At 50.8% G+C, this 25,076-nt stretch overlaps 1 protein-coding gene and 1 pseudogene across 2 annotated transcripts; both read right to left on the reverse strand.

Annotated features, from left to right (window-relative positions):
- Positions 1 to 995: 995 nt before the first annotated feature.
- LOC309544107 lies at positions 996 to 2,616 on the reverse strand (annotated as a pseudogene). Its single transcript has one exon. The product of its transcript is annotated as an uncharacterized misc_RNA (transcript).
- A 1,834-nt stretch (positions 2,617 to 4,450) lies between these two features.
- LOC309544108 (ribonucleoside-diphosphate reductase large subunit-like) lies at positions 4,451 to 22,375 on the reverse strand (the record flags this gene model as incomplete). The annotated part of the gene is made up of 7 exons (XM_082276489.1): positions 4,451 to 4,686; positions 6,339 to 6,527; positions 6,608 to 6,703; positions 21,188 to 21,323; positions 21,735 to 21,811; positions 21,889 to 22,110; positions 22,226 to 22,375. Coding segments are annotated over 7 exons (1,071 nt in total), but the record flags the coding sequence as incomplete, so codon positions are not given.
- Positions 22,376 to 25,076: the final 2,701 nt, after the last annotated feature.

A 25,076-nucleotide genomic window follows, 5' to 3' on the forward strand; every position in this document is an offset into this window, starting at 1 on the left:
ATTAATACTTTTTGCCCGACTTGAAAGCTGCAGTCCCTGGCTCCCCTATCGTGCCATCGGCTCTGACAGTCTGAGTCAGGGCCTCCAGGCATTCCCTAAACTCCAGCACATATGGTACGATAGGTGTACCATTAATGGTCCCTTCTCCTTCCCAATGTTCCCAGATTAAATCTAGGGGGCCCCTCACTCTCCTTCCGAACAGAAGTTCGAAAGGGGAGAATCCGGTGGATTCTTGGGGTACCTCCCTATATACAAACATTAAGTGGGGAAGGAACCTTTCCCAGTCTTTCTGGGTATCCATGAACGTACGGGTCATCTGTTTGAGGGTGCCGTTAAACCGTTCACAGAGCGCATTGGACTGGGGGTGATATGCGGAGTTCAAGATCTGTTGTACCCCACATATCTTCCAGAGCTGGTGCGTTACTTCGGCGGTGAACTGAGTGCCCCTATCCGAAATAATCTCCCGGGGAAATGCCACGCAGGAGAATATTCGCATCAGGGCATCAGCTACACGCTGTTTCTGCGTGCACATTGGTCAAGGCCACTGCCTCAGGCTATCTGGTAGCGTAGTCTACCACGGTTAGGACGTATTTCTTGCCGAATGGGCTAGGTTTAGTTAAGGGGCCTATTATATCTACTGCAACCCGGCTAAAGGGTTCCTCAATTATGGGAAGAGATCGTAGCCGGGCCTTGTATCGGTCACCCCTCTTCCCTACCCTTTGGCAGGTATCACAGGTCTGGCAATATCGCTGTACATCCTGTGAGATACCTGGCCAAAAGAAATTCTGGGTTAGCCTGTGTTTAGTACGACTGACTCCAAGTGTCCGGACAGGGGTATGTCGTGCGCTATGCGCAGCAGTTCCAATCTATATTTCTGGGGAACAATTGCTTAATGGGTATAGGGATCGATCAGGCTATTACCTTTACGGCTTGGCGGTATAGGAGTCCCTTTTCCCATGTGTATCTTTCCCCTTCTAACCCTGCCTGATTTTTATCTACACAGTCTTATACAGCTGTAAGGAAGGGTCTAGGGCCACCTCCGACCCAAATTCTAGGGGGGACGCCCAGGGAGTGACATTAGGCATGGGGGGCACATTGCTTACCTGAGCCTCAGAGTAGTTAGGTGGCGCTGTGGTGCGAGCCTGCTGCCGGGTCACAACCGGACAAGCTTCATGGATGGTAGATTGGGGAACAAAAGCTGAAGTCAGCTCCCCCAGGTTGTTGCCCAAAATAACATCTGCGGGTAAATCCTGCATCATGCCCACCTCCACATTCCCGTTCCCCAATTCAGGTGTACCTTGGCAGTGGTGATTTTGTAGATCGTTCCCCCTGCTACACACTCCCCTGTGAGGTTGCCCTTGGGTACTAGGTGGTTGCGGACCAACGTTATAGTAGCTCCAGAGTCTCGCAACCCCTGTACCTTTCTCCCCTCCATCTGTACCTCTTGTCGGTGCCCTTGGCGGTTGTCAGAAGCTGCTTGGATAGGGTTGACTTCATGTAGCTTATCCAGAGGTTCCTCGGTGGAAGCTGGGACCTCGGGTACTCTGTAGGATTCTGCTTGGGCACAGTGAACCGCTGCTCGGTTGTTGGGTGCCGGGGTATTCCAGCTGGGCCGTGGTCGGTTGCGGGGGCAGTCCCGCTGCATATGCCTCTGCTGGTTGCAGGTGTGGCATCGTATCGGGGGGGCGAGCCCGATACCTGGGGGTGTAGGTGTTATCACTTACCCCCGGGCGTGCTGGGACGGCTGCGGTTACGACTGGTACTGGAGGTCCATAGGCTGCTCTTGGTTGAGTGCGCTGTTCCCTCCTGGTATCTTGGAACTCATCCGCTAACTTGGCTGCGTCTTGTAGAGTGCATGGTTTCCGATCTCGCACCCAATTCTGCAGATGAGCGGGTATCCCGTAAAAGAACTGCTCCATTACCATTAGCTGGAACAGGTCTTCTAGGGTGTTGACTTAGGGGGCTTCCAACCATCCTTTTGCCGCTCGTTGTAGACAGTGCGCCCATTCTGTGTGAGTGTCTCTGAACTTTAGGCAGTAGGCCTCTGAGGTAATCGCATACCTAGCTAGAATGGCCTGCTTCACCTTGGCATAGTCTGTACTGTCCTCGTCGGGTACGGCATGGTATGCCTCTACTGCGCGACCAGATAGTCTCCCTGCCAGTAGGGGTACTCAATCCTGCGCACTGATATTGTGCAGGTGGCATAACCTTTCGAAATCTTGTAGGTAATCATCTACCTCGCCGTCGGTTTCGGTATAGCTTTTAAACGCCTGGTACAGAATCTTGGGCTTCCCCTGGGTAATGTGGACAGGCGTTGGAGCTCTGTCCACGGCTCGCCGACTTGCTTGGTGTTTGACCACCAGGTATTCTTGTACGTCCGTCATCAGCCGGTCCAGTATTTCTCTTGAGTGGGGCTCTGGGTAGTAGGCCAGTCTGCTCTGTAGCTCCTTGTCAAATTCGCTGCGTTCTGCCTCCTGTGGGCCCGCTGCAGGGGTTGTTCTGTCGCCCTCCATGAGCTCTGCTACAAGGGTCGCTTTTGTTTTGTGGCTGGCGTTTCCCCCTCTAGCTCGCAATAATTCCTTCAATGTAGTTCAATGCTGCATAGTTCACCTCCATTCACCAAGCGTTTGTATACTTTGACATATTTCCCGAATGCTGGTTTTATCCGAATGGCTCGTTCCGTTGTGCTGCTGCCTCTCCTCTGTTTGGTAGTTACTGCCGATCGTGGATCTGCTGTGCGGTTTGCAATCCCGTCGCTTGCCACCAGTTGTAGCGGAGAAGTAGTTAAACTACAGGGTCTCCGCTGGTAGACAGGAAAACAGGTAATAATCCCAATAGGCAGGTACAGCATGCAACAATCCAGGTAGCGTTATACCATTCTTCCCTCCCAAGGACTAGACGACACATAGGTGTTGGGAGTCAAAAATCGAATGCCTTGTTTATTGAAAACACAAGGGATCTACACTCTGCCAAAACCCCTCCCTCTTCGAGACATTCCACACACAAAGCTGAACATCCCATAATAACCTTACTCTGCCAGACAGGAACAAAAGGACAATAGAATGCAGGTATTTAACAACAACAAACCCCCACCCATCTCCTGAGGGACACTGCTCCCTCACTCTTTCAACACAAACCTCACTCTTAGTGTCCATTCTGCTACACCCACCTTCCCCCTGGATCCTATGCGTACATTCTTTTTCGGTGGCTCACAGGGTGTCAGAAACTGGTGGTATTATCTTGCCAGCTACGGAGTCTTTTCGGAGGTCAGACTCGCCGTTTGTGATCACTGACGGGTCAAGAAAAGGGCTTTCAGCTTCTTCAACCATTTACAAATGGATCAGACAGATGGCAACTCAGATGGCCCATTCTATCAGGAGTCAGGTTCCTCCTTTCCCTGTAATGGCGTACTCCAACTTGGGCGCTTAGCGCTTCTTGGCCTTGCAAGGCGGACACTTTCACTAAATTCTACAAAGTGGATGTGTTGGTATCTGCTTTTGCAGGTTGCTGTTTGGAGGGGGTATTGTTCAGGTTGAGCTCCTGTTTACCTGGTTGGCTATTGTGTTTAGTCTTGGGATTTTTTGTTATCTCACCCCTCATGTTTGGCACTGCTTGGGGACGTTCCTGTGGTTCTGAATCCTGGAGAGCTTTGTCCCTCAATGAACAAAAGAGAAAATGGGATTTTTGGAGGAGCTGGGAGTTCATTGATGGACACAGTAGCCACCCCTCTATGGAGATGTAATAGTTCTGACACGGCTTGTTACTAAACTGAAGGCCTATAGCAGAGAGGGGGGGGGGTATACCACCTGGGACTGACCATAGGCGTAGCCAAGTCTTTTATTGTGCCTAGAGTCCTACTCCTGTAGGTGGCAATTGGAAAGCAGAGGGAAATTTCCCATAGTATGTTGAGGGGACGGGGTGACACTAGGGGAGGCAGCCGCTCATTCCCCCCCCCCCATAATACATTGAGGGGGATGGGGTGACACCAGGGGAGTGCCCCCCCCCCATAGTACAAGGGATGGGATGATCCCCCCCCCTCCCGGGGGACGCCCCATTGCACCCCCCAGAATGAAGAACACACGGAGCCTGTAAATGGTTTTGTACAAAAAAATTTATTAAATTCTAGTGCCGAGAGATGAGTGGGGGGGGGGGGGGAGCGATTCCTGCAATTTCCCCCTCCCCCATACCGACTATACAAAGCCCCAATCCCAGAAACAACAGACTATGGTGTGCGTATACAGAGCGGTCACCAGGGGGGCGATATGTACAGACTATGGTGTGCGTATAGAGAGCGGTCAACAGGGGGCGACATGTACAGACTATGGTGTGTATACAGAGCAGTCACCAGGGGGGGGCGACATGTACAGACTATGGTGTGTATACAGATCAGTCACCAGGGGGGGCGACATGTACAGACTATGGTGTGTATACAGATCAGTCACCAGGGGGGCGACACGTGGAAGTGTCCAGTTCCTGGAGATGGTCCTAGGATCCACACATCAGACATTCGTCCCGGTTCTCCAGAGAACACACCATGGCCGCCTTGTTCCGCTCCCTCTCCTCCTCCTCTATGGTCTCCTTGGTGATAAGCTCCGCCTTCTCCTTCAGCTTCTCCTTGTCCAGCGTGAACTGGATGGGATTGGCTGCCGGACGGGTTCGGAGATAATACATGCCAGTCTTCAGTCCCTGGGGGGGAAGAGGAGAAAATCAGTGACATGAACCCCCCCCAATCATAGGAAATCTATGGCTGTGATCAGTCAGGATACAGGCTCTGTGACTGATTGGTTTTAGCTCAGCAGTTGTCAGTAAGGAAGCCGTGTCCCACACCCACATTATGTGCAATAGGGGAAGGAAGAGGGTTTTCCACACATCTATAAATCCATCACAGGAGACAGGAGGTGAGATGAGGTCAGGGCAGGCGAACGAGGAGAGCCACCGGGGGGGGGGGGGGGGGAGCACGAGGAGAGCCACCGGGGGGGGGGGGGGGGGGGGGAGCACGAGGAGAGCCACCGGGGGGGGGGGGGGGGGAGCAGCACGAGGAGAGCCACCGGGGGGGGGGGGGGGGGAGCAGCACGAGGAGAGCCACCGGGGGGGGGGGGGGGGAGCAGCACGAGGAGAGCCACCGGGGGGGGGGGGAGCACGAGGAGAGCCACCGGGGGGGGGGGGGGAGCACGAGGAGAGCCACCGGGGGGGGGGGGGGGGGGGAGCACGAGGAGAGCCACCGGGGGGGGGGGGGGGGGGGGAGCACGAGGAGAGCCACCGGGGGGGGGGGGGGGGGAGCACGAGGAGAGCCACCGGGGGGGGGGGGGGAGCACGAGGAGAGCCACCGGGGGGGGGGGGGAGCACGAGGAGAGCCACCGGGGGGGGGGGGGGGGAGCACGAGGAGAGCCACCGGGGGGGGGGGGGGGGGGGAGCACGAGGAGAGCCACCGGGGGGGGGGGGGGGGGAGCACGAGGAGAGCCACCGGGGGGGGGGGGGGGGGAGCACGAGGAGAGCCACCGGGGGGGGGGGGGGGGGAGCACGAGGAGAGCCACCGGGGGGGGGGGGAGCACGAGGAGAGCCACCGGGGGGGGGGGGAGCACGAGGAGAGCCACCGGGGGGGGGGGGGAGCACGAGGAGAGCCACCGGGGGGGGGGGAGCACGAGGAGAGCCACCGGGGGGGGGGGGGGGAGCACGAGGAGAGCCACCGGGGGGGGGGGAGCACGAGGAGAGCCACCGGGGGGGGGGGAGCACGAGGAGAGCCACCGGGGGGGGGGGGGAGCACGAGGAGAGCCACCGGGGGGGGGGGGGGGAGCACGAGGAGAGCCACCGGGGGGGGGGGGGGGGAGCACGAGGAGAGCCACCGGGGGGGGGGGGGGAGCACGAGGAGAGCCACCGGGGGGGGGGGGGGGAGCACGAGGAGAGCCACCGGGGGGGGGGGGAGCACGAGGAGAGCCACCGGGGGGGGGGGGAGCACGAGGAGAGCCACCGGGGGGGGGGGGAGCACGAGGAGAGCCACCGGGGGGGGAGCACGAGGAGAGCCACCGGGGGGGAGCACGAGGAGAGCCACCGGGGGGGAGCACGAGGAGAGCCACCGGGGGGGAGCACGAGGAGAGCCACCGGGGGGGAGCACGGGGAGAGCCACCGGGGGGGAGCACGGGGAGAGCCACCGGGGGGGAGCACGAGGAGAGCCACCGGGGGAACCGTGTGACTTCACTACAAAGCTGAATGGGGGGGGGGGTGAGGGGGAATCAGAGTGGCGACAATGCTGCAAATTCTGAAGCCATAATGTGCCAATGCAGGAATGGAGTCACACCACACACCTGGTAGAGTTCTACTTTAATGTACAGACCACCTACCTGCTTCCAGCCATAGAAGTGCATACTGGTCAGCTTGCCGTAGTTGGGCTCGGCCACGTGGATGTTGAGCGACTGACTCTGGTCGATGAAGGCTCCTCTGTCGGCGGCCATCTTGATGATGGTTTTCTGGGAGATCTCCCACACTGTCTTGTAGAGTTCCTTCAGGTCAGCCGGGATTTCGGGAATACTCTGCACTCAGAGAGGGAAGATCAGTCAGGGATCTGCGGGATCAGCTACTCCTGGCACACAGATCCCTATGAATACCTTACCTGTATGGAGCCATTGCAGGAGATTATCTGGTTCTTCATGTCTTCGTTCCACAGGCCACGTTCTGTCAGGTCTTTCAGTAGATGGGGGTTCACAATCTAGATCGAGGGGGGGGAAGCAGATTGTGAGGGTGTGTATGACATCACAGGGGGGATCTGGCATTATGGAGTGTATGACATCACAGGGGGATCTGGCATTATGGAGTGTGTGACATCACAGGGGGATCTGGCATTATGGAGTGTATGACATCACAGGGGGATCTGGCATTATGGAGTGTATGACATCACAGGGGGATCTGGCATTATGGAGTGTATGATGTCAGAATGTTTATACTGCTCTGATATACAGTGTCTATTCATGCAAATAAGCAAAGATCTGGAAGGAGACTCTTAACTTATTTCCATAAATCAACAAAAATACAAGATCCTTTTAAGTGGCACTAACCTGAAGATAATACAATTTTGTGCAAATGTATATATTTATTAAATACTTCAGTGCAGAATAAATGTCAAAGAGATAATTGGTTATAAACACAAAATGCAATAAAATGCAACACAGGTAATGTGAGAAATGTAATCAAAGAATGTCATTACAGAATATTAAGGCAACCAAAACCAATGACTTCTAGAATGTAATAGCCAACCAAGAGGACACAAAAGATGGCAACCAATCTGACAGATTTGACCGCTGACTTCTCTCAGCCAACAGATGTTCAGAATTTTGTTTTAACCACTTGCCGACCGCCGCAAGTAGATATACTGCGGCGGTCAGCCCCGGCCAGGCAGAGTGACCGGCGGACCCGATGTCCGGCGATCGTCGGGAGAAAGGCGGGTGGCTAATGTAAACAAGCCGCCTGTCATTCTCCCTGTGTAAAAATGGAGATCAGACGGTTCTACTAAGTAGAACTGTTGATCTCTGTTTTTACAATAGTAGACATGTCCCACCACAGTTAGAATCCCACCCCTAGGACACACTTAACCCCTCCCTCTCCAATACAGTTAACCCCTTCCCTGCCAGTGTCATTTTACAGTAACAGTTCATATGTATAGCACTGATTACTGCAGTAATGTCACTGGTACCCCCAAGTGTCAAAAATGTCAGTCAAGGGTTCGATCTGTCCGCCGCAATGTCGCAGTCCCGGGGGAGAAAAAAAAAAAAAAAAAAAAAAAAAAAAAAAAAAAAAAAAAAAAAAATCGCACAGGTGATCAAATACCACCAAAAGAAATCTGTTTGTGGGAAAAAAAAAAGACGTCAAATTCGTTTAGGTACAGCATCGCACGACCGCGCAATTGTCCGTTAAAGTCATGCAGAGGAAAAAAAAAAAAAAAAAAAAACGCAAAAACCCCCCGGTCAGGAAGGGGGTAAAATCTTCCGGGGCTTAAGTGGTTAAAGAAAAGCACGGACAAACATTGTTACACCGTGCATCAAGACTTGTTCAAATTCAAGAAAGTTTTGGTAAAATAAACTTCTATCCAAAAAAAAAAAAATCTTCTATTAATACATAACTGAACCATTTACTAAAGCCAAAATTAGCTTCAAATTCCAAGATAAGAAAAATGAAACCAATCATACTGCAGTCAGAATGGTCTCAATTGAAATCTTGATGCTACAAGTTTAGGTGTGAGAACGGCTCAGTCAGGTGAATGCGGCAAATTAATTGCCTGTAGGAAAAATAGAAATATATATAACTTTACCAAACAAACTTCTATTTCTATATAGGTATATAATAATAAAGCCGCGCTTATCCTAACAATTAATATCTAAAATCAATAAATGTAAGTGAAGAATAATCTGCTTGATCAAATAATAAATGATGAATATATTCAAAGTGCTCCGAGTGCCATCCAATGTGTAAAAATAAAATCTATAATAGCATGAATAGTCCGTGAAGTGCAAACTGCTGTGACAAAGGTGCTAAGTGCAAGGAGATTATATATAAATCCAGGGACGTCAGTACATATACACTCTTCATCCCAGTGTGACGGCTAACTGTACCTCCAAAATATATAAAGTGAACAAAGTGACAAGTGCACAACAGCTGCGTAACAGTAGGATGATAATATGATGTATAAAACTAATAAACAATGAAACAAAAATCCCATAAGGCCCCTTTCACACATACTTCCGTTCAGTCACGTCAAAATGTATCCTTTGTCATCCGGTGTTCATCCGATCCGTTTTTTGACGGATGAAAAATAGGGCATTCATCCGTTCAAAAAAAACGGAATTTTTGTAAAATCTTACCTGTAAAATTCCTCTCTCTGAGTCCTTTGACAGTCACCGCCTCTTCATATTCGTCACTAATGGGGTTATTGACCTTTGCTCCGTAGGAGTAGCTAGGCAACAGAATATATTAATATCAAAGCTTTTAGCATATCCCACCCCCGGGGGGTGGTCCCCTCAGTCAATACCTCCTTGCTTCCTGCATACCAACTCAGTTTCAGTAGAATAGCAGTAGAGTATACAAACAAACCCCAAAAGAGGGGCGGGGGCGGCGACTGTCGGAGGACTCAGAGAAAGGAATTTTACAGGTAAGATTTTACAAAAATTCAGTTTTCCCTTACGTCCTCCGACAGTCGCCGCCTCTTCATATTCGTCACTAATGGGGACGTCCCATAGCAGTGTAGACATGAGGGGTGGGAAACAGCAGCCGCGCCTAAAGCAACGCAACACCCACATCAGAGAAAGGAACCTTACCAAAGTAAGAGAACCAACCGGGCAACAGAAAAAACGTGCTCAACAGGAGCAACAACCCAGGAAAAAAAAAAACAAGCAACTCAGGGGTAAAAACACCCCAACAGCCAAGGGCCCAAATAAGGGACCCTAAGGCACTGCCGCACTAAGGACTTTACGGCCAAAAGAAGCATCTGCCGATGCCACTTTGTAGAACTTTGAGAAGGTGTGAACGGACGACCAAGTCGCCGCCTTACACACCTGGGCCACAGAAGCCCGATGATGACAGGCCCAAGACGTACTCAGAGATCTGGTAGAGTGCGCCTTCACAGGCATGGGAGGAACCTTTCCCTTCAAAGCATAGGCCTGTTCAATGGTCTGTCTGATCCATTTGGCGATGGTCGCAGCCGACGCCGCCATACCCTTCCGAGGTCCCTCAGGAAGGACAAAGAGAATCCGACTTGCGAAAGGATTTAGTCGATGACAGGTAAACCCTGATCACCCCAACAACATCCAAGGAATGCAAAGCCACCTCCTTCGGATGTTTAGGCTTCGCACAAAGCAAAGGCAAGACAATGTCCTCATTGAGGTGAAATTCAGAAATGCTCTTCGGAAGAAAAGATGGGTTAGGTCGCAAGACCACCTTATCCAAGTGAATCACCAAATACGGAGACTTGCAGGACAAGGCCGCCAGCTCCGACACCCTGCGAGCCGAAGTAATCGCTACTAAGAAGGCAACCTTCTTGAACAAAGACAACGAGATCTCCCTGATCTTTTCAAAAGGAGCACGTTGTAACACGGACAGAACAAGGTTCAAATCCCACGGAGGCAAAGGCTCCCTCCTAGGAGGGACCAAATGTCGCACCCCTTGAACAAAAGGTGCTAACCAAAGAGTTAGACGCCACAGGACGTTGAAAAAGAACGGCCAGCGCAGAAATCTGACCCTTAATCGTGGCAAGCGCCAAACGCTGGTCCACTCCAGTTTGGAGGAAACCCAACACTCTCGATACCGAGTATGAGCGAGGGGAATACCCCCTGGACTCACACCAGGCAAAATACGCCTTCCAAGTACGGTAGTAAATCTTCCCCGAAGAGGCCTTCCTGGCCTTGATCAAAGTGGGAATGACCTCAGGGGAGAGACCCCTATCCTTCAGGACCTGGCTTTCAACAGCCAGGCCGTTAAAGCCAGCGACTGTAAAGCCGGATGGAATATCGGCCCTTGAGACAGAAGGTCTGCTCGAAGAGGCAGACGCCACGGAGCATCGACCGCCAGATTCACGAGGTCTGCGTACCAAGACTGGCGAGGCCAGTCCGGTGCCACCAGAATCACCGTTTTTGGTTCCGAGGCCAACCTGCGAAGGAACCTGGACAGCAGCTGAATCGGTGGAAAGGCATACATCAGGCGATACTGATGCCAGGGCGTCACTAACGCGTCCGAGGCGTCTGCCCGAGGATCGCGCGTCCTTGCCACGAACCTTTCCACCTTGTGATTTAGACGAGACGCGAACAGGTCCACATCTGGGGACCCCCACTTCGCGCATAACATCTGGAAGACATCCGGGTGAAGGGACCATTCCCCCTGGTCCAGGGCCTGGCGGCTCAGATAATCCGCCTGCCAGTTTTCCACCCCCGGAATGTGAACTGCAGAGATCGCCGGGACGTGCGTCTCGGCCCAAGACAGAATGTCGGCTACTTCCCGAGCCGCCCGGGCACTCCTGGTGCCCCCTTGGTGGTTGATGTAGGCCACCGCTGCGTCATTGTCCGTCTGCACCCGAACTGGACGGCCCCGAAGCCTGTCCGTCCAACGCAGAAGACAGAGATATCGCCCGCAATTCCAGAATGTTGATCGGAAGGGAGGATTCCTCCTCCGACCAAGTTCCCTGGGCGGACAAAACGCCCAGAACACCACCCCAGCCCGACAGGCTGGCATCCGTGGTAATCACCGTCCATGACAAAGGACGAAAGGACTTGCCCCCAGACACCGCCGGGGACTGGAGCCACCATAGAAGACCCCTTCGGGTGAGATGGCTCAACGACAGCCGCAGATCCAGAGATTGCGGACGCCCGTCCCACTTGGTCAGGACCTCCGCCTGAAGCTCCCGTGTGTGAAACTGGGCGAAGGGAATCGCCTCGAAGGCCGAAACCATCAATCCCAGACACCTCATACACATCCGGAGGGACGAGCACTGATTGTCCCTGAGGGACCTGACTTCGCACTGAAGTGTCCGAAGCTTGTCTTCCGGCAGGAAGACCTTCGCTTGAACAGAGTCCAGAATCATCCCCAGGTAGGGAAGACGAACCGACGGACACAACGTCGATTTTGGAAAATTTATCGTCCAGCCGAATTCCTGCAGAGTCTGCATCGTGATGGACAGGTCGTTCACCAGACCCTGACTGGTCGCGGACCGAATCAGGATATTGTCCAGATACCCCAGGACAGAAATGCCCTGGGCCCTCAGTAAAGCCAGAACCGGCGCAAGCACCTTGGTGAAAACCCGCGGAGCCGAAGCGAGACCAAAGGGCAACGCCACGAATTGATAATGATCCTCCGCCATGGCAAATCGAAGGTACCTCTGGTGACCCTCGAAAATGGGGATGTGTAGGTACGCATCCTTCAAGTCGATGGAGGCCATGAATTCCCCCGGAACCAGGGCAGCCACCACCGAGCGCAGGGATTCCATGCGAAACCTGAGAACCCGCACAAAGCGGTTCAGAGCTTTTAAGTCCAGAATCGGACGTACTTTGCCCTCCTTTCTGGGCACAGTGAACAGATTGGAATAGAACCCCTGAAATCTGTCCCGATGAGGCACCGGAACCACCACTCCCTGGGCCCGCAGGTCCCGCACCGCCAGGTGCAGATCCTGCAAGCGCTCCGGAGTCAGCTGAAGGTTTGAGGGGAAAAATCTGCCCGCCGCCCGAGAGAGAAACTCGATCTTGTATCCAGAGCGAACGATTTCCTGAACCCACCTGTCCCGAATGCGGTCCAGCCAGGGTTGAAGAAAACCGAGCAAACGTCCCCCCACCCCAGAAACAGGTGAGGGCGCCCCTTCAGGCCGCATTGTTGTGGGCAGCGGATCCGGACTGGCCGGACTTCTGCTTACCTGCCCACGGCTTCTTCTGGGGGCCTTGGCCTTTGAAGGGCTTGCCCTTATAGTGCGACCGAAATGCACGAAAGGACCCCTGAGAGGGCCTAAACGAAGCATTCTTCTTACCGCGAACAAACTTAGTCTTGTTAGATTGGGGCAAGAGAGTGCTCTTACCCCCAGAAATACCCTTTATCAGGGTATCCAAAGATTCGCCAAAAAGGCGGGATCCCGCGTAGGGCAAATTTGCCAGAGTCTTGCGAGAAGATTGGTCAACAGACCAACATTTCAACCATATCAGGCGACGGTTCAAGACCGCCACACTAGAAAGGCGCGCCGCCAAAGGGACTAAATCCAAGTCCGCATCACACAAATACATGACACCCTGATGAATTTGATCCACCATAGCCAAAGTTGTCGGCGGGGCAGAGTCAGCCACCAGAGGGCGCCGGAGCACCTGCGTCCAATCCGCAATAGCCTGGGCTGCCATAATGGAAGCAAAAATAGGCTTCAGCATAGAGCCAGCAACCGTATAAGCATGATAGGCCAGAGATTCCAATCTCCTGTCCGTCGGGTCCCGGAACACCGGGGTATCCTCAGCAGGGATCGCAGTTGATTTATTCAAAATCGCCACCGCGTGATCCACCTGAGGCGGTACACACCAACGCTCATCAGTAGCTGGTGTAAAGGGATAACGCAGCTTGAATCTACTCGGCACAGCAAAAGGCTTCTTTAAATTGCGCCATTGCTCATCAACCGCGCGCTGAAATTCCATAGAGCAAGGAAAAACCTGCGATGTTCTGCGTTTCCTCTGCGTCCCATAAGAGGACATCAAAGCAGGAGGACATGGATCATCCTGCAAATGCAGCGTTTGCTTGATAGAAGCAACCAACTCATCCATGAGTGCAAGCTCTTCAGACGAGCCAGAGGGAGAATTATCAACCCCTTCCACCTCAGCCTCCCCGTCAGACCCCACAAGGTCTAGGGATGAGTGAGACCCTGAGAAGGGCACTCCAGCCATAGCAGCCCCATCGCCCTCTGAATCAGAGGAAATAGACACCCTAGGCCGTTTTGTGGATCGATCAGCCACCAGCATCTGCACCTGAGCAGCTAAGTTTGCCACAATAGTGGCCAGATCAGCCCCCTCGGGGGAAGCAGCAGCCCCTTGGCCCCCCACCAAGGTGGGAGGAAACTTGCAATCCTGAGAATCCATCCCCCAGCAAAATAAGTAATAAAGGGTACTGCCCCTTTAAGATCGCGGCGAGCGCAGCCCACCGCACCCACTGAAGACACCGACCCCCACAGGGACAAGAAACTGGGCAAGGAATACAGGAAAAAAGGAAATATAAAACCTGGAGAAAGCACACAGGCTGCTGCACCGATCGCTGTCCCAGAGGAAAAGGAAGTGATGCAAGAATGACCGCCCCTATGAAGCCTATGCAAGGCTACACAAACATGGCCGCTCGGCTGAGGAATCCTTGGGCAAATAGAACATGGCGCCGACATGTGGCCTGATCGATCGCCGCTCAAAATGGCGGCGTTTGGTGCCAAAAACGCCGTGCAGTACCTCAGAGGACCTGCCACCATGATTTTGCCTCAAAAAAATGGCAGATCGCCGCAGCGATCGCTGCACAGCATGCCCAAAATCTGACTGCTTCACTATGACACCCAGCAGAGCAGGAGAGCCCCCCCCTTCACAGCCCACACACAGGCAGCAAGTCCACACAGGAACTGACAGGGAGCACAGCAGTCACACAGACATGCAGAGTCACACAGTCCCAGACTGACACCCAAATAGACAGGTCCCCACATAGAGTTACTTACCAGTCCGGATGGCGTGGGGAGCCTGCTCCAGCGACCAAACCGCTGCACTGAGGACAGGGAGTGTCGCAAGCATGACGCAGCTGAACTGCGGTGCGAAACCGCAATGGCGTCCAGTGAGGTAGCCACCTCACCGATAGCATCCCTGCAGCGAACAGGGATGGGTCGTTCAATGTGCCAGGGCAAAACCTAAGCTGAACGCTCAATGGCAGGCTGGGAAGCCCCTGGCCCTGAGCCCTGGGATCCAGGGTGGCCAGACAGACCCAGTTCCGCACGATCATCTTCATCAGAAGAAACTAACTAACGCTGAAAATAAACAGCTAAGTAAAAGAAAGAGAAAAAACTTCAAATAAAATCAAAAAGAGAAAAGAAGCTGAGACTAAGAGCCCCAGCACAGGAACAGCCTGCATACTCCTGAGCTAGGCATTAGAAACTGAGTTGGTATGCAGGAAGCAGGGAGGTATGGAGTGAGGGGACCACCCCCTGGGGGTGGGATAGGCTAAAAGCTTTGATATTAATATATTCTGTTGCTTAGCTACTCCTACGGAGAAAAGGTCAATAACCCCATTAGTGACGAATATGAAGAGGCGGCGACTGTCGGAGGACGTAAGAGAAATATACTTTACCAAACAAACTTCTATTTCTGTTGCCTGGGATGTCACGCTTGTATAGCTTCAGCATCAAATATCACCCATCAATGTCCCAGAACCTCCTTTCCTATTCCTTTCCTGGTCTGTTCAATTCTCCTCCCATCTGACATGGAACTTTTATCCTATAGGAAACGTAGGCGGGGAATCTTGGTTTCCATAACAAATACCTCAAAAAGGAGCTTATTTGCCAAGTTTCTATAACTCGGACAAAACTTTGAACAATCACCAGGGGGCGCTGTTGGATTACGATCGAAGTTCGGACATTGAATTTAATTATTTTCTCAAAGATAACCTTTTGGCCTTAGTCTAGGAAAAAACCTTTTGGCCTTAGTCTAGGAAAAAACCTTTTGGCCTTAGTCTAGGAAAAAACCTTTTGGCCTTAGTCTAGGAAAAAACCTTTTGGCCTTAGTCTAGGAAAAAACCTTTTGGCCTTAGTCTAGGAAAAAACCTTTTGGCCTTAGTCTAGGAAAAAACCTTTTGGCCTTAGTCTAGGAAAAAACCTTTTGGCCTTAGTCTAGGAAAAAACCTTTTGGCCTTAGTCTAGGAAAAAACCTTTTGGCCTTAGTCTAGGAAAAAACCTTTTGGCCTTAGTCTAGGAAAAAACCTTTTGGCCTTAGTCTAGGAAAAAACCTTTTGGCCTTAGTCTAGGAAAAAACCTTTTGGCCTTAGTCTAGGAAAAAACCTTTTGGCCTTAGTCTAGGAAAAAACCTTTTGGCCTTAGTCTAGGAAAAAACCTTTTGGCCTTAGTCTAGGAAAAAACCTTTTGGCCTTAGTCTAGGAAAAAACCTTTTGGCCTTAGTCTAGGAAAAAACCTTTTGGCCTTAGTCTAGGAAAAAACCTTTTGGCCTTAGTCTAGGAAAAAACCTTTTGGCCTTAGTCTAGGAAAAAACCTTTTGGCCTTAGTCTAGGAAAAAACCTTTTGGCCTTAGTCTAGGAAAAAACCTTTTGGCCTTAGTCTAGGAAAAAACCTTTTGGCCTTAGTCTAGGAAAAAACCTTTTGGCCTTAGTCTAGGAAAAAACCTTTTGGCCTTAGTCTAGGAAAAAACCTTTTGGCCTTAGTCTAGGAAAAAACCTTTTGGCCTTAGTCTAGGAAAAAACCTTTTGGCCTTAGTCTAGGAAAAAACCTTTTGGCCTTAGTCTAGGAAAAAACCTTTTGGCCTTAGTCTAGGAAAAAACCTTTTGGCCTTAGTCTAGGAAAAAACCTTTTGGCCTTAGTCTAGGAAAAAACCTTTTGGCCTTAGTCTAGGAAAAAACCTTTTGGCCTTAGTCTAGGAAAAAAAAAATTTAAATCTTGTGTGGGATACCATCATGCCACCATTGTGTCAAAGAAAAGTGTCTGGTGTGTAGGATTTATACAAGACGTAAAATAAACTTAATATAAACACGTTCCCTATGAGTAAAGCAACTTAAGTGGAATTCGTACTTAGCAATTATACATAACAAAACCATAATATACAAGGCATTCCTAGAACTGTATATAGGCCACACATAATATGACATAATATTGTTGTTGCTAAAACAATCACTATAATTAAGGTTTCCTCAAGAATATTTTAAATGAGCCCTCAAAATATAGTGAACATTGTCCATTGTGAAACACAGATAAGGCTTCAAATATCACCCTCATTAGTATCTGGGGTCCTTCTGGCTGGACTATCTGGTGAGATGTCATTTACGGCTTAAAGGGGGGAAAAAAAAAAAAAAAAAAAAGGGATTTTTGTACTTACCGTAAAATCCCATTTCTCTGAGTCCGACGGATGTAGCTGCTGCTTATTCAGATGGTTGGGTAATAAGCCCCTCCCACGAGGAGTGACCAGGCAGAGCAAAATGTTTTGACACCCCCCAGGAGGTGGTACCCCCAGGCTATTACCCTCGGCTTCACAACTGCATTTCCAGTTTAGTTGCAAGCAGTGGAGAATAACCAAAAAACCCTCAGAAAAACAGAGGGGTGGGAGCTACGTCCGGCGGTGGGAGGCTACGGCCGGCGGTGGGCTCACAGAAATGGATTTTACGGTAAGTACAAAAATCCCATTTTCTCTTTCGTCCACCGACAGACATAGCTGCTGCTTATTCATAGACGATTGGGACGTCGAAAAGCAGTAACCACTGAGGGGTGGGAAAAGAAAAAACAAAAAAAAAACAAAAAAGGAATGCAATTCCCATGGCTAACAGCCAACAATAAAACATGGAGCCCAACAACAACTGCGGCTCAAAAGTAACAAAAACCATAAAGGAGGAGCGAAAAATAAAACGCTCCTTACACGGCGGCCTGCAACACCTTGCGGCCAAAGGACGCATCTGCAGACGCCAGCACATCTTCTGTAAAACTTGGTGAATGTGTGTACGGACGACCAAGTGGCCGCCTTACAAACCTGCAGCACCGACGCTTGATGGCGGAAGGCCCAGGAGGCACTCAACACCTGCGTAGAGTGAGCAGTGACAGGGAAAGGCGGAACCTTGCCCTTAAGAGAATACGCCTTCACCACCGTCTGTCTGATCCATTGGGAGATGGTCGCTGCAGACGCAGCCTGACCCTTCCGGGGTCCATCCGTATTCACAGAGAGTCCGACCGACGAAAGGACTCCGTAACCTCCAGATACACTCGCATCGCCCGAACCTCCTTGGGATGGGAAGGTTTCGGACAGAGTGACGGGAGCACTAGGTCTTCACTCAGATGAAAATCAGAAACAACCTTAGGCAGGAACGACAGATTAGGTCGCAACACCACCTTATCCCTACGTATCACCAGATACGGGGGAACGGCAAGACACAATGCCACCAGTTCAGACACCCCACGAGCAGAGGTGACCGCCACTAGGAAGGCAACCTTCTGCGACAAGTCAAGTAATGAAATGCGCCGAATGTTCTCAAAAGGAGGATGCTGAAGAACCGACAGAACCAAATTAAGGTCTCAAGGAGGCACCGGGGAACTTGGGGGGGGGGGGGGGGGGGGGGGAGCCAAATGCCAAACCCCCTGAAGAAAAGTATGAATTAAAGAGTGAGTAGCCAACGGACGTCGTAAATACACAGCCAAGGCAGAGACCTGACACTTAGGAGTGCCCAAAGCCAAGCGTTGGTCTCCCTTTCTGCAAAAAAGCCAGGATCCTGCTGACAGCAAAGGACCAGGGATGAAGAAGGGACGCCTCACACCAGGCAATGTATGCTTTCCAAGTACGGTGATAGATCTTCCTTGAAGTGGACTTCCTGGCCTTGAGTAAGGTAGGGATCAATGAGTCGGACAGACCACTGTCCAACACCTTTCTCTCAACAGCCAAGCTGTTAAAGCCAGCGACCATAAAGCAGGATATAAGATGGGACCCTGCGACAGAAGATCTTCCCACAGAGGAAGTGCCCATGGACCTGCCACCCATAGCCGAATCACGTCGGTGTACCAGAATCTCCGGGGGCCAATCTGGTGCTACCAGAATCCACTAAATCCCCTCCAGCTCAACCCTGCGGAGGAGACGAGGCAAGAGATTCAGCAGAGGAAACGCATAAAGGAGCCTGTACTGACTCCAGGGAGCCACGAGGGCATCCACCGCATCGGCCAGAGGATCTCTGGACCGAGCCACAAACTTGGAACTTTTCTGTTTTGCCTTGAGGCAAACAAATCCACATCCGGGGTTCCCCACCGGAGACAACTGGTGAAACCAGTGGTAATCCGCCTGCCAGTTGTCTACGCCGGGAATGTACACGGCGGACAGGGGCAGAACGTAAGACTCCACCCAGCGCACCGGGTGCCCCCTTGATGATTGGCATATGCCAGGGCCGTGACATTGTCCGACTGGACCCGGACTGGACACCCCTTGAGAGCATCCGTCCAATGAAGCAGGCTCAACTTTATTGCCCTCCGTTCCAATACATTGATCGGAAGATTGGATTCCTCCATCGTCCAGGTACCTTGAATGGTTAGAGTGCCCAGCACCCGCCCCCCCCCCCCAATTGTTATCTCTTATGCAAAAGAGCGGTGCAATTGTACTTTTCAGTACAAGCTATTAATGGAGCTTGGTGCGTAATCATCTTGAGCGCACTGAAGCAGGTTTCTATTCTCCAAGCCCTATTTCCATGACACACCTCCAAATCCCGTTCCAATTGCACAGCAGAATCTGCTCGGATCAGGAGATCGTCCATATAACCAAGAATGGCTATGCCTTTCTGCCGAAGCAAAGCCAGTTTAGGGGCCAACACCTTGGTGAAGACCCTGGGAGCAGAAGCAAGCCCAAACGGCAATGCTACAAATTGAAAATGGTCCTGGCCCACCGCAAAACAGAGGAACCGTTGATGGGCCTGACAAATGGGAACATGGGGATAGGCATCCTTGATATCAACCGAAGCCAACAGTTCCCCCTGATGCAGGAACGCCACCACTGAACGTAGGGACTCCATGCGAAACTTCTGAACGGTTTAACCGTTTGAGGTCCAGGATTAGACGCAATTTGCCCTCCTTCCAGGGAACGGTAAACAGGTTTGAATAAAAACCTCAAAGGCGGTGGCAGTGCCCTAAGGTGAGATGTTTCTGGATCAGGGTGTACAATTTTGTGTACACCCTGACACAGGTTAACCTAGTTAAATCTCCGCAACAGGCCCTCCTGTGTCGGAAGGTAGAGACGGCCACGAAGGCACAGAGGAGGCTTATTACCTTTATTTTTACTGCAGCAAAAATTACTATTGCCAGGTCCTGGAGGTCTCCTGTCGTCCCGTTCGAGCAGCTGAGGCATAAATTGCCCTGGATTATGGTGAATGAAAGGCTGTCGGCTCAACTAGACAAGATGCGTAACTTTGACAAAGTATGGGAGCCATGGCTCAACTATCTGACAGGGCCGGCTTGAGAGCGGTCTATGGGGCAGGAGGGCGGGGCGCGGAGCTGGGTCCACTCTTTTTCCTACTTCTTTTTCTCTCTTCCTCTTACCCTTTTTTCTTTGTCTTTATTGTATTTTTCTATTTATCACTGGGGGCTCCCTCACGAGGGCCTGTTACTGCAAACATGTGCTCTTTTACCCGCTCAGGGGATTTACGCTTGTGTAGCATATCTTATGTGTTTCTGTTCGACAGTTGTGTGGGTAACCACTGTTTTGTTTGCCTTGGGTACTGTTACAGCTTGTTGCAGTGATAGCCTTGCCCCTACATGGCACTCTGTTATTGTTCTGATGTTTATGCATAAAAAACTCAAAAATTATTGAAAAAGAAAAGAAAAACCTCAAAGGCGTTCCTGATGAGGAACTGGGACAATCGCACCTTGGGAGCCATAGTATATATATATGAACCTAGAAATGTAGATGGAGGTAATACATATATATATCGCAGTAGTTAGAGTGATGCTTTAGGAAAACCTATTTTCTAGTGAATGTTTCTATACCCCCCTCCCCTTAATGAAAGGGGTTTGTGTGTTTCTTATTCCTACAACTTTAAAAAACCTTGAGAGATAAGGAAGCAGGATGCTACATTCCAAAGACCGATTTCCAGAACCAGCTCTGACCGGAGAGATTGCAGCTAAAGGATGAGGACAGCTGGTTATCCGATACTTTACCATAAGAAGTGGACGTTGATTGGATGAAATATACTATTACACCTTGGATCAGCCCAGAACACACCTATACCTCATACATATTCATTACTATAAGTTCATGTTCTATTGTCTTTGTAGATTTGAGGCACGAGGCATAGACAGACTGCTTGTCTGAACTCTGTACTTATCTCCATGTAAATAAAACAAATCACCCTTGTTTTCCAAATTGCCGGAATTCAGTATTGAGTTTAAGGTTCACAGGGACTATAGACGCTATGAAGACCAAGCGTGGAGCTACAATCTGCAAGCACTCGCGGGCACGAACTGGGAGAGCGTAAGGCTCTTGTATAGCCAGTCCGAAACCCAGCCGGCAGATCCATCAGGAACCGGAGTCAGCAGCTTCAAAAATAAAATAAAAAATCCAAAAAGGAAAAAAAAAAAGGTTCCCTTTATGACGTTTAAAAAAGGCAGCCAGGACAAACGTCCCAGCAGGGAGCCGTTTGGCCACTCCTAAGACCAGGCAGCTAAAACTGGAAATGCAGTCGTGAGACTGAGGGTAATAGCCTGGGGGTACCGCCTCCTGGGTGTGTCAACACATTTTTCTTTGCCTGGTCACTCCTAGTGGGAGGGGCTTATTACCCAAGCGGCAGCAGCTACGTCCATCGGTGGACGAAAGAAAAATCTTTTGCTGAGACTTCAGACTCTCTGTAAAGGAAATTAACTTTCATTCACCCCAAGACAAAATGGCCGCTAGGTTGCCCAGTAGAACAATATGTATAAAATAATATGGGCTTTATACGACTCCCTGACATCACAGGGGAACCCAAGGGTTAGAGAAGCTCCTCTTACCTGGAACTCCCCAGATAGGACTCGGCGGGTGTAGATATTGCTGGTGTACGGCTCGATGGATTCGTTGTTCCCCAGGATCTGTGCCGTGGATGCAGTCGGCATCGGAGCGACCAGCAGACTGTTCCTAACACCGTGCCTACAACAAGACGAGGGGTCAGCAAAGTTTGAGAGACCGCCATCTTTATTACTGGAGAAATGGGGAAACAGCAGGGGGGAGGTGCCTGCATTCAGCCCTACAGAGAAAGGGGGGTAACCCCACACACTCAGCCCTACAGAGAAGGGGGAGGGGCAACCTACACCCCACACTCAGCCCTACAGAGAAGGGGGAGGGGCAACCTACACCCCACACTCAGCCCTACAGAGAAGGGGGAGGGGCAACCTACACCCCACACTCAGCCCTACAGAGAAGGGGGAGGGGCAACCTACACCCCACACACTCAGCCATACATAGAAGGGGGGTAACCTACACCCCACACTCACCCGTAAAGGGATAGGATTGGGTTAGTGAAGGAAAACCATGCAGAGTAGGAGGGATCTGGCAACTTACTTGGCAATCTTCTGTCTCAGAGGCGCCCAATCCCAGAGCTCGGTGGGGGTGACATTCCACATATCCGGCTGCAGGATCTGAGGAGAGAGGAGACGTTGAGCCATGAGCGGAAGAGGCAGGAAAGTTCCTCCTCCCCAATGTGACCACATCTTACCCCTTTGCTGACGGGGCTCCCCTGGTAGGTCTCGTAGGGCCCGAGCTCCTTGGCCAGATCACAGCTGGACTCCAGGGCAGCAAAGTAAATGGTCTCAAAAATCTGTTTGTTCAGTAATTGGGCTTCTGGGCTCTCAAATGGGTACCGCATGAGGATGAAGGCATCTGCCAGACCCTGGACTCCAATCCCGATAGGACGGTGCCTCTTGTTGGAGTATTCCGCCTGCCATCAGAAAAGATACAACACTGAATACAGAGGACCAGTTCCTGAAGAGGCGGGACTGCAGGGATGGGGGGGGCGGAAAGGAGGGACCCCGGGGTGGGGGGGGTAGGCTTACCTCAGGGACTGGGTAGAAGTTAATATCGATGATCTTGTTCAGATTCCGGACTATGACTTTAGTGACGTCCGACAGCTTCTTAAAGTCATACGTGCGATCAGAGGTCACATACATGTTCAGAGCGATGGAGGCCAGATTACACACCGCCACCTGGAAACAACGCAACAAAGGTTACAGAGGACCGGGAAATACTCCACAACCTCAACCAATACAGAGGACCGGGAAATACTCCACAACCTCAACCAATACAGAGGACCGGGAAATACTCCACAACCTAAACCAATACAGAGGACCGGGAAATACTCCACAACATCAACCAATACAGAGGACCGGGAAATACTCCACAACCTAAACCAATACAGAGGACCGGGAAATACTCCACAACCTCAACCAATACAGAGGACCAGGAAATACTCCACATCATCAACCAATACAGAGGACCGGGAAATACTCCGACATCAACCAATACAGAGGACCGGGAAATACTCCACAACATCAACCAATACAGAGGACCGGGAAATACTCCACATCATCAACCAATACAGAGGACAGGGAAATACTCCACAACATCAACCAATACAGAGGACCGGGAAATACTCCAACATCAACCAATACAGAGGACCGGGAAATACTCCACAACATCAACCAATACAGAGGACCGGGAAATACTCCACAACCTAAACCAATACAGAGGACCGGGAAATACTCCACAACCTCAACCAATACAGAGGACCGGGAAATACTCCACATCAACCAATACAGAGGACCGGGAAATACTCCACAACATCAACCAATACAGAGGACCGGGAAATACTCCACATCAACCAATACAGAGGACCGGGAAATACTCCAACATCAACCAATACAGAGGACCGGGAAATACTCCACAACATCAACCAATACAGAGGACCGGGAAATACTCCACAACATCAACCAATACAGAGGACCGGGAAATACTCCACAACATCAACCAATACAGAGGACCGGGAAATACTCCACAACATCAACCAATACAGAGGACCGGGAAATACTCCACAACCTCAACCAATACAGAGGACAGGGAAATACTCCAACATCAACCAATACAGAGGACCGGGAAATACTCCACAACATCAACCAATACAGAGGACCGGGAAATACTCCACAACATCAACCAATACAGAGGACAGGGAAATACTCCACAACATCAACCAATACAGAGGACTGGGAAATACTCCACAACATCAACCAATACAGAGGACTGGGAAATACTCCACAACATCAACCAATACAGAGGACCGGGAAATACTCCACAACATCAACCAATACAGAGGACCGGGAAATACTCCACAACATCAACCAATACAGAGGACCGGGAAATACTCCACAACATCAACCAATACAGAGGACCGGGAAATACTCCACAACATCAACCAATACAGAGGACCGGGAAATACTCCACAACATCAACCAATACAGAGGACTGGGAAATACTCCACAACATCAACCAATACAGAGGACAGGGAAATACTCCACAACATCAACCAATACAGAGGACCGGGAAATACTCCACAACATCAACCAAACCAATACAGAGGACTGGGAAATACTCCACAACATCAACCAAACCAATACAGAGGACTGGGAAATACTCCACAACATCAACCAATACAGAGGACCGGGAAATACTCCACAACATCAACCAATACAGAGGACAGGGAAATACTCCACAACATCAACCAAACCAATACAGAGGACCGGGAAATACTCCACAACATCAACCAAACCAATACAGAGGACCGGGAAATACTCCACAACATCAACCAAACCAATACAGAGGACCGGGAAATACTCCACAACATCAACCAATACAGAGGACCGGGAAATACTCCACAACATCAACCAATACAGAGGACCGGGAAATACTCCACCACATCAACCAATACAGAGGACCGGGAAATACTCCACAACATCAACCAATACAGAGGACCGGGAAATACTCCACATCAACCAATACAGAGGACCGGGAAATACTCCAACATCAACCAATACAGAGGACCGGGAAATACTCCACAACATCAACCAATACAGAGGACCGGGAAATACTCCACAACATCAACCAATACAGAGGACCGGGAAATACTCCACAACATCAACCAATACAGAGGACCGGGAAATACTCCACAACATCAACCAATACAGAGGACCGGGAAATACTCCACAACATCAACCAATACAAAGGACCGGGAAATACTCCACAACATCAACCAATACAGAGGACTGGGAAATACTCCACAACATCAACCAATACAGAGGACTGGGAAATACTCCACAACATCAACCAATACAGAGGACCGGGAAATACTCCACAACACCAACCAATACAGAGGACCGGGAAATACTCCACAACATCAACCAATACAGAGGACCGGGAAATACTCCACAACATCAACCAATACAGAGGACCGGGAAATACTCCACAACATCAACCAATACAGAGGACCGGGAAATACTCCACAACATCAACCAATACAGAGGACTGGGAAATACTCCACAACATCAACCAAACCAATACAGAGGACTGGGAAATACTCCACAACATCAACCAATACAGAGGACCGGGAAATACTCCACAACATCAACCAATACAGAGGACCGGGAAATACTCCACATCAACCAATACAGAGGACCGGGAAATACTCCACAACATCAACCAATACAGAGGACAGGGAAATACTCCACAACATCAACCAATACAGAGGACCGGGAAATACTCCACAACAACCAACACAGAGACATCGGTTCAACTCTACATGGTATACAAGGCTGGGAACATTCCACCAGTAACAACTGGTGTCCTACATTGGGCTGA

This window comes from Pelophylax lessonae (genome assembly GCF_965119305.1).
Source record: "Pelophylax lessonae genome assembly, contig: HAP1_SCAFFOLD_999, whole genome shotgun sequence".
Taxonomy (NCBI): Eukaryota; Metazoa; Chordata; class Amphibia; order Anura; family Ranidae; genus Pelophylax; species Pelophylax lessonae.